This window comes from Carex rostrata, chromosome 2 (genome assembly GCF_964058835.1).
Source record: "Carex rostrata chromosome 2, lpCarRost1.2, whole genome shotgun sequence".
NCBI lineage: Eukaryota > Viridiplantae > Streptophyta > Magnoliopsida > Poales > Cyperaceae > Carex > Carex rostrata.
The window spans coordinates 16,030,877-16,041,103 of NC_135919.1; the positions used below are offsets into that span (position 1 = coordinate 16,030,877).

Genomic DNA, 10,227 nt, shown 5'->3' on the forward strand with positions numbered 1-10,227 from the left:
CCGGTTTATTTATTAATCAATTGATTTAAACACTTCGATTTATTTTTTAATATCTCAATTTATTTCTTAATACCCTGATTTATTTCTTAATATACTTCGGTTGATTATAAATCAATTGCTTTAAATAAAAAATAATATATTTTGGTTTAAATCGAACAAACTGAAATAAAACATTGGTTCGGTTCAGTTCGGTTCAGTTTTATTTTTGAAACCTAATTATAACTTTAGTTTGCCTAGTTCGGTTCGATTTTAACCGAACCGAACCAGTGAACACCACTAGAGGTGGGTACTAGGGCTAACTCCAAAAAGATTCCATACTATACAATTTTGTCGATTTTGGAATTAATTTGGGTAATAATTGGAACAATTTTTTTTTAATAAAATTATGATATTATTTAGGTATCATTTGGAACAATTTTGATAAATATTTTGTCAAATATGTCACAATTTTTGGTTAAATTTTGGTATTTATTTGATACTATTTTGGTCAAATCTTAATTAATAAATCTTAAATTTTGATACTAATAATTCTTAAACCTTAAACCGTAAATCCTAAAATTATCTAAAATTTTGGTTAAATTTGATATTTATTGGACACTGTTTTGGTCAAAACTTAATTAATAAATCTTAAATTCTAGTACTATCAAAACTGCTACTAAATTAAAAATTAAAATTAGAAGAGAAGAAGAATATTTATTAGAAGTTGAAGAGATTGGATGTGAAAATGAGAAATGATTTTATCTGGCAGCCTCTGCCCGATTTTTTTTAAAAAAAGAAAATGAGAAATGATTTCTCTCTCCTTAAGCCGACTCCCTTTATACTTAACCTGTCTTCCAATTCAATTGGCAGACCGAGTGGTCCCCAATTCAATTGGCGGACAAGATAAAAAAATTGAATATTTTGAAACAAAAAATGATTTGTTTTTTTGTTTTTTGTTTTTTGTTTTTTGGAGATGGTAGAAATAAAAATTTCGGTTGTTTAGCAGAAGCACTTCATTATTTAGATATGTCAGGAAATTGACATTGAAATATTAAAACAAATAATTGGATTTGAGAGTGACCGGATAATTTTTATAAAATTGACATGTAATTGTCGAAATTAGAAATGTAGGACCTGTGAACTAAAAAAATTTCGAGGTTACGGAGGTTATAAGCAACACTTGTCCCAATTGCTTTTTTATTAGCTTCTAGATTTTCTTTTCATTATCTCCAATCAACATTAACAGAGATGTGAAAAATAATATCCTAAAATAATTTGTAAAATGAACAGAGTTTGTTAAGTCGTCGGCCGACCACTCAAGTGGTTACATGGGGATATAAGATCATTTGCCACAAACAAAAATGAACAATTTAGATAAGGGAAAATTTCAAGTGTTATCCCAACTTTCAAAATAGTCAATTTCCTCATTAATCAATCATAACATCCAATATTTTTATATAAACTTAATTTTCTTTCTTTTATGTCCTTACAATTATTTCATCTATGATTTAATTAATTTAAAAATTATATTGACCAATTTACCCTTCTTAAAATGAAGATGTCCATTAAGTATCTGACATTTTCAACAATCAAACCAATTTACTCTGTCCCATTTCTCTCATCTTCATTCTCTTCTAGAAGCAGCTAACAGTCTCCAAAAAATTCTCGGATATTTTCAACTAATTCTGTAAACATCAATACTAAATCCTGTAAACATCAAAACTAAATCCTGTAAACTAATTCAACAAATCATGTTCTGACACAGTTGAAAGCGTGTTAGAACTAAGCTAAAAATGAAAGACTTTTATACACGAGAATTTTTGAGAGACTTTAGCCCGGGGACATTACCTTTTCTCTTCTATTATATCTTCTGCTCTGTTAGAGAGGCGACTCACGGCAAGACACCTCACCTGGTAGCACCATAGTACACTCTTGATCCCCTTTCTAATGTTTCTTCCCTGCAGCAGAGATCACAAAGCGCTGTAGATCTGTTTCATGTTCCCTTTCTTCTCTATTTTCTTGCTCCCAAGAGACACACCTTGTCAGAGCATCCTCAATTCTCTTCACTATCATTGGTCTCTCTCTCTCTCTCTCTCTCTCTCTCAAATACTAACAATAACTGTCAGACTATGTATTGAAAATTTGAAATAAAAAGAAGTATTACATCCATTTACCAGTAGACGGTACTAGCACATCCAAAACCGGTACCAGTCAAACTAAGTAAAACCAAAGCACCAAAACATCTATAAATCACATCCTAGATATGTACCAGTCTCTCTCTCTTCGCTATCATTGTTCATTCTTGACATGCACCGATTTCTCTTATTGTAGAACCCAAAAATTTATCCGTCTGAGGTTTCTTCCTATTGATCAGAATGGATACATCAAAACGAGAAAATCAAATCACTCTCATTGGATTTGATTGTTCTTGAAGCAATTAGGAGATCACATTATTTAATTTTAAACATCTCTACTACTTCAAAATTAGGTAGTATTGTTTGAACCGACGGACTATACAAAAGAAACGTACCTTATATCATTTGCTTTGATACAAATTTTGAACTGTAATGTCCCGCAATTTTTAATTTATGAGAATTTGAACATATTTGTTGCATGTCATCTTACATTACGTTTAAAGTGAGAAAAAAAAATTGCCCTTTTTTACTTTAGGGTGGTAAATAGCAGGCATGCATGATAAAATTGTTTGATGTTCTTTGCTATATGACTGTATCATTTATATTTTGCGACACTTTCCATTAATGATCAAGTTTCTTGGGGTCTTGTTATGTACAATTGCCCTTCTTGGATTTTGTTACTGTTATGGATAGCCCAGTAATTAATTACTACAGTAAACATTTAGGCAACTAATTTTGTTGGACTTAACGTGGAGACACGGGACCATATACTTGGGTCATGCAAATATGCCCAAACCAATTGGAGGAAGCTGCATGGAAAACTCAGCGTACCGGTATTATATTGCAAGCTGGTACAGTATCAGACATCACTGCTTGGTACTCTCAGCAAACAATGGTTTCAGTGGATGTCAGACGGCCTCAGGAAACCCTTTTGGCGGTAGGGGTATGAGCCTTATGGCGTAAGAGAAACAAGTGTGTTTTCTCAAATGAAACCAAACCGGCAACACTACTTACGCAACAAACAACGGTGAAGATACGTCAACGGATAGCGCTGCTATTAGAGGAAGTAACAGGGTTAACGTTATAGAGGAGCTTTCTTTTGCATTAATTTTCCTCTTTTAAGTTTAGTGGTGTTGAATATTTAGATAATTTGATGGCTACTCAGTAGCCACACAGCTGTACAGAATTTTCTTCTTATATATATACAAAAATAAATGTCACTTTTAAATAACTTCTAATTCTATAAAATTTATTAAAATCTACATAGTAAAATAGATATAATGCTAGAACTATTATAGTAAGTTTTTGGATTATTTATTTCTCAAATCGTATCATTTAGATACTTAATAGAGAGACAAAATTACTACACACATCATTATTTGTTCAGAGTTTTATACGTCAAATGGAAAATGTTAATACAAATCTAAACCTACTGAATGATTTATTTAATCAATCAATTGCCATGTTAATTTATAAATATTATTTCTTATAAATTTTCTTTATTTCAAATGTCAATGCAAGTTACATTGCCGAGTTAACAAACTAAAAAGACTCCAGGCAAGGAAATATTAGACCAAACCAAATCGAAAATCATATCTATCCAAATTGAATGTATACGGGCCCATTTGAAAGCAATCAGAAGCCCAAAAGCCCATCCATTTTTAATTATAGGGAGCCCAAAATGAACGCGGAAAAATAATTCCGTTTGTTCGGCCTGGGTCCAAATCTGACTCCAGGCACATATCACTTAACCTGCTTATTTTATTCAAAATATCTAAATTAAAACAGATTCTTTGTTATTGCTTTTTTTTTTTTTTTTTTTCTTTTTATCATTATTTAGTATTTTATGGAACCGGCATTATGTTCCTTGATACCAAGAGTTACATTTAGTTAACAATCAGTGAACTTTTTATTATTCAACTCGATAAATTAGCCTGTTTTGGTTATCTTATAAAGTAATAAAATTATAAGTAAGCTTTAAGCATGCATATCTGATAATCACCTGTTTGCTCTGATAATTTTAAAAGAATGTATGAAAAGACATTTAAGTCTTTTTATTTGACTGCTTAATATATCAGCGACATCTGTTCATTTTTTGTACTGGTACTGAGAAGGTCCGGATCGGTACAAGAACTTGGAACTGGTAGCTAGTTTTTTTTTTATCTTAATAGAAATTTACAGTTTTTTTATTAAACTAATGCATTCTAGAGGATACAACTGACATTTGAAGACTAATTCATGAAAGGAATTTGTAGAGATTTAGCTTGTCAGAATTAAGAAAATGCATATAAGTCCTTATTATTTTTGTTATTACATATTTTAATAGACTGCTAAGATCGTAACAGATATTGGAAAATCATATAATGCTTGATGATTAATGACTCAGATTAATCTTTTCATATCCATGAACCAATGCATTCTCATTTCATTTACAAGGTCTGAGAACTCAATATGTTGAATTAAGTCTCAGTGCCATGTTTTCAAAGCCTAATCCATTTATAAGTTATGACCATGAATTAGTACAGATCTAGTACAAGGCTAGGTTAAACCAGAAAAAGGAAAACAAGAAAAAAAAAGAGAAATAGGGATCCTTTGTTTCATTGATTCTATAACATATTCAATTATTGATTAGCAGCAATGCTTGCTTTGGTTTGAAGATAAGAAAGATACAGATTCAAAGAAGGATTTTTTTTTAAGTTGTTTGTTTTATCATAGTTTATCAGATTTTAAAAAAAAAAACTTGAGATTTGTAATTCAAATACTAAAATATCATCACAAAATAACAAAAATTGTTCATAGAGTGCATGAGAAGAAGAAAGGAAGCAATAAAATTGGAAAAAAGAAAACCAGTTAAAACCTGCAAAAGAAAATCAATATTCCTAAAATACAATTAGATGATTTATTACTATTTAATTAAGAGATATCGAGTTCAAGCCTATTTAAACAATATGAAACACATTTACAGACAATTTTCTTTTGCCTTGATTAACTGGTTTTGATATTCATGTATCCTAAAGAAACTGTTTTGATTGGCGAAGGTCTTCACTTGATCATCAAGGCCAGATTGAATATGGAAAAAGATTGAATAAGCCCTATTCTGACAACAACAAAACTAATTATGACAAAAAAAACTAATTTTGTTGATTAAAAGATTATGAAAATGAGTGAAATATGGAATACAATAAGCAAGATCATAGGGATCAAAAAGAAATGTTTTGATAAGCTTATCATTCTTGATTTCTTATATTACGGAGGTTTTGAGGGGTCAAATTGTAATTTTCCTTCTTTGATAATTGACGGTTGTATCTGGTATTGTTAAAAAAATTAAGTTATTGGGTGGTACCAGTCGGTACCAATGCATTTTGGTATACTGGTATCCAATGACTAAAGCAAGATTCACATGCGAATCTGTTTTTTGTTTTGAGGTTTATGCAGCAAATAACCAAATTTGGGGTCATATTCCAAGTTTTAATGAAACAATGTTTTAGTGGGGTCTTTTTTCTTAGTATATTCTAAACACGTCTTGCACGAATGTTTAAGCACCAGACAATCTGAATTTCCATGGTCGAATTTAGCTCTTTCAACTAATTCTTAATTTCTTATCTTACATGGTCTTATACTCTTATTTGTGAGTTATCTACTTAAAAAAATTAAATAAGAGAAGGCACGTGAAAAGCACATGAAAAAATCACGTGAAAACTTTCTATGATTCATTTGGGCAGGATGGGAAGATAAAAAATAACGTGAAAACTTTTCAAGTACCACTGTACCAGTATGTAGGGGTGAGTAATGAGGGAGTTAGATTATGCTCGTGCTCGCTCATTTAATAAATGAGCAAGTTGTTAAATGAGCGAGTTAAAGCGAACGAATAAATGAGCGAGTCGGAAATGAGCGAGTTATGAGCGGCTCACGAGTTATGAATACTAAAATTTAATAAATTGTCATAATTCAATTAAATAGAATAATAACAAAAAATCAACGGTATTAAAAAATAGAATAATAACAACATAAACTAACAATAACACACTAATAAAAATCCAACAAAGGCTTCTGTTTTAAAAAAATAAATAAATGTATAAACTATGAATATTTGGGATTGAATGTGGCGGTGGGATTAGATGTGACAAATTTTAAATAAGCGAGTTGGGGCATGCTCATGCTCGCTCATTTAATAAATGAGCGAGTTTAAGTGAGCATTTAGTGAGCGAGTTATGAGCGGCTCACGAGTTACGAGCAATTTACTCACTCCTACCAGTATATATGGTTTTGTGGTGTATGCTTATCCTGTTGTGTTTATTTGGTACTTGAAAATATATCAAAAAATAACATACTTATGGATACTTATGATAGAGCTACAATATCAGAAAATAGCATAAAACTTTGTAATCATTGTTCTGGTAAAAATAATGGATTGGTATTTGGTACAATTGAAAAAAAAAAAAAACTCAAAATGTATACTCGTGTAACAGGACCAATTCTCTCTATGCAAAATTAAATTATTTGGACATAAAATAAACTGATATATTTCCGCAAGGCCAAATAACTATTATGTTATTGGCTTTTTATAAAAGAAAGCATCATGTTGAGGGTAAAACAGTCATAATTGATAAAATATAAGTTACATTAGAAATTTACACCACACCCTCCCTCCCTCCCTTCGTCTACATTACTGGAGCAAGAGCAAGTAACCACATTAAAAGTTATACCCTTCCGTCCCAACCCCTTCCCAGCCCTCCCCGAATTCGTATCCTCGAGATATCTCAAACTTTGCGTGACTTTATAGAAAATCCTAACCGTTTAAATATGATCTGCACGAATCTCAAAGCGCACATGACACTGACCCCCTAAATCACCCCGAATAGGCACCGGACACGTCGGTCACGCAAAAGTTGAGATATCTCAGAGGATACGTACTCCCCTCCCTCCCCTCCCCTCCCCTCCCCTCCCCTCCCCTCCCTCTCTTATACAATTACTGGAGCACAGCCTAAGAGAGGTAAACACAGAGCGGTTTTCCGATTTTGCGAGATCGCATCTTAGATTCTTCATCAATGGATCCACAACAACCAGAGCCAGTTGTGTACCTCTGCGGAGGTAAAAACCTTTAGCGCAGCTAATTTGTTTATTACTTTTGATCGATCACTTCTCGTTTTAATCTTGATTGATTGTTTCCAAATAACTTCTATTAAAATGGCTAGATTGTGGAGCGGAGTGTCCTCTGAAGTCGGGGGACGTCATTCAGTGCAGAGATTGTGGCTACCGTATCCTCTACAAAAAGCGCACTCGTAGAAGTAAGATTCTATATTAATTCTTCTAGTTTTTTTGTCTTTCGCATATTTTATGGCTTTAAATATTCTTCTTTGTGTATATTTTCTTCGTGGTTTCCCAAATGCCTAGGCAGTTTTTTTTTCTTTCCTAATGCTTCTTTAAATCATAAGCGCTTCAGGTGTGTTTGGTCATAAATTTTTTAATTGTAGACACTATGGGTTGCTTCTCACGTCTGGTGGAATCATAGAAACACTCGATTACTGTAAATAACAACAGGGAGTTTGCTGTTTTTGACATAACATGTAGATTTCCTCAATTTATGGAGTTATTTTTACTGATTGTTGTCATTTGTATCATTGTATGATTTACATGATTTACTGTAAGATTTCCCCTAATATGTACGATTTAAGTTATTACAATTCATATCAGATCCGCATCCCCTGTTATAAGTTCTCAATTGTTCAGAAGATGAAGACTTTGATTTTATAGCATTTCATATGTAAATGCCTTAATCTTATCAAAATCATAGTCACTGTGTTTGTGTCTTGAGCTTATAAAGTTGAGTAGCCTAAACATATAAAGATTTTGATTACTTTGTTGTTTATTTTTTTCGTAGTTGTTCAATATGAAGCTCGCTGATGGAAATGCTTTATCAGGCCCAGCATGAGGTAAATTAAGTTCTTTAGTTACTAATAGTTTGGTAAGGAATTTGTGTCATTTTGTATTTTGTTATTGGATCCTAGTATGTACTGCTAAACTTTTCTTGCTGGAACTGCTCTGGATGTTGATACACCCTGATTGGGGATACATGGAATTCTTTTGGTATTGCTATTTGAGTATGGATCAATGGTTAGAACTGTAAATTAGTATGTATGTTTTTCCAAATTACTTTTTAGTTTTTTTACCTAAAAATGCCACATCTTAAATTTAGTAATAGAGTAAAACTAAACCACAAGGCAAAAAAAAGTGGTTTCCCTGTAGAAATGTGTTAAAATAGGTCTGTTTTAAAGCAAAACTTTTGCAATAATGAGATCTCTTGTTGGTAGTGCATCTCCAGTCTTGTTTTTGCTAAAAATGGTTTATTTTGCAAAATCAAGAATTTTAGCAATTATTAATTAATATTTCAAATCATTTTCATTCCTTCAATTTCAATTTTGAGACCCACTAGTATGACAGTAATTTTTGCAATTGCAGGGTTGAAGATGCTCGTTTACATGCAAAACAATTATAAATGCTTATGTGAAACTTTCAGACAAATTACTAATTTAATAAGATTGTTAAATTGGTGTGTGCTTTGCATTCATGCAATTGAAATTGAAAGTGACAAATTACATTTGCAATTTGTTTGTAATGTGATGGAGTTGCTCTTATGTACTTTCCCTTATTTTTCTATGTTATTTTTATGCTGTGCCTCCAAAATTGGCCATCTTCATTTAACTTCCGAAAAATGTTTTTGTGTACATACGTTTGATCGTCAAGCATGTCAAAATTCTGGCATTATTTGAGAGAGATTTGCATCTCTTGGTGCGTGTTTGTGAGGACAGGGTTTTAGTCGTTCTACTTGTGAGATATAAAGAGTGAATAGCTGATAGCCACTATCAGTTTTTCAAAAAAAAAAAGATATAAAGAGTGAAGTGGGAGGGAAGATGTGTGACAAAAAATATTTATCATAGAGAGATATAATAAGCGTAATATATTATAAAATTTTGGTTAAGTGGGGATGAGGGTGATTTTAGTCGTTCCGATTACACTGCCCACCTTAGCAGGAATTGGAGGAAATGAAATGCACAAAATACTGATTTTGACAGTGGCATAGGAATAAACCATTGGAACCAACAATAATCAGCAGTTTTATTCCCTTGTCAAGCAAAGAGGCATTAGCCGGCTATAACATCTGGAACAAATCTTCTGTAGGGAGCCCAATTTCTTTAATTTCTTCTAAATTGATTTCAAATTTAGTTTGAGAGATGATAGGATGGCCATGGCAATGAGCTCCTCTTCATTTGGAGAAGTACGAGTGACCTATACAAAAACTAACTCACAAGTACAGGGATTATCCCAACCTTAAATATGGTGTTGTATATTTGTATTATACTCACAAAATTTTGGCAATAGGAGCAATTCAAGATGACTTGATACGAGGACAGGCTCAAACCACACTGCGACCCCAGCTCCTATTGGCACCGAAAATTGAAGAATAGCATCATGATATTACCGTACCAGTATCTAGTTCATCTGGTGTGTTAATTGGCCAAACCCCTTTTCATTTATACCAAAAAGTTTTGAATTTTTTTCCAATACAAAAAGAACATTCTAAAATTGAAAGTAATTATAGAGAATTACTTCCGCAAGGTCTGAGACGGTAAATTCCATCAATTTCAGTACAAGTGTAGTATGCATATTTCGATAAAGCTGCAGAACCCAACCAGGGTCCAGGAGTCAGAAATGCTTCCTTTGCTCAATACAAATGAAGTTAGAAGTACATCACCTTATTCCAACTTCAAGTAAAAGCAGATTTGCCACAAAATCCCCTTAATAACTATGAAATTACAAAGAAAATCCTTGAAAATTCAGTATTTGAGAAAAGACCCAATTACTTTGAATATTTTGAAACTAAATCTCCAATTATCAATCAGTCTTTACTACCTTTAGTATGCAGCTCTTAAAAAAATAATCCTTATCAAGAATTGTTAAGCTTTACTTTCTGTAACTAATGCCACTCTTATTAAATCCTTGTCAAGAATTGTTAAGCATTTCATAGTATCAACATTTTCGTTTTAACTATAATCAATTTTGTTATTTCTTCTTTTACTTTCTGTTATTAAATCATCATTCTATTATTCTCCGT

General features: G+C 32.1%; 1 protein-coding gene across 2 annotated transcripts; it reads left to right on the forward strand.

Annotated features, from left to right (window-relative positions):
* The first annotated feature begins 7,042 nt into the window (after window positions 1–7,042).
* LOC144545552 (DNA-directed RNA polymerases II, IV and V subunit 12-like) lies at window positions 7,043–8,769 on the forward strand. Of its 2 annotated transcripts, none has more exons than XM_078294127.1 (4): window positions 7,043–7,205; window positions 7,310–7,402; window positions 7,996–8,056; window positions 8,582–8,769. In XM_078294127.1, the coding sequence occupies exons 1-3, from the start codon at window positions 7,163–7,165 to the stop codon at window positions 8,016–8,018; spliced, it is 159 nt and encodes a 52-aa protein (XP_078150253.1). In that variant the 5' UTR covers window positions 7,043–7,162; the 3' UTR covers window positions 8,019–8,056; window positions 8,582–8,769. The 2 variants fall into 2 exon arrangements, with proteins under 2 accessions (XP_078150253.1, XP_078150243.1); XM_078294117.1 differs by having other exon boundaries at window positions 7,996–8,047; window positions 8,574–8,769.
* Window positions 8,770–10,227: the final 1,458 nt, after the last annotated feature.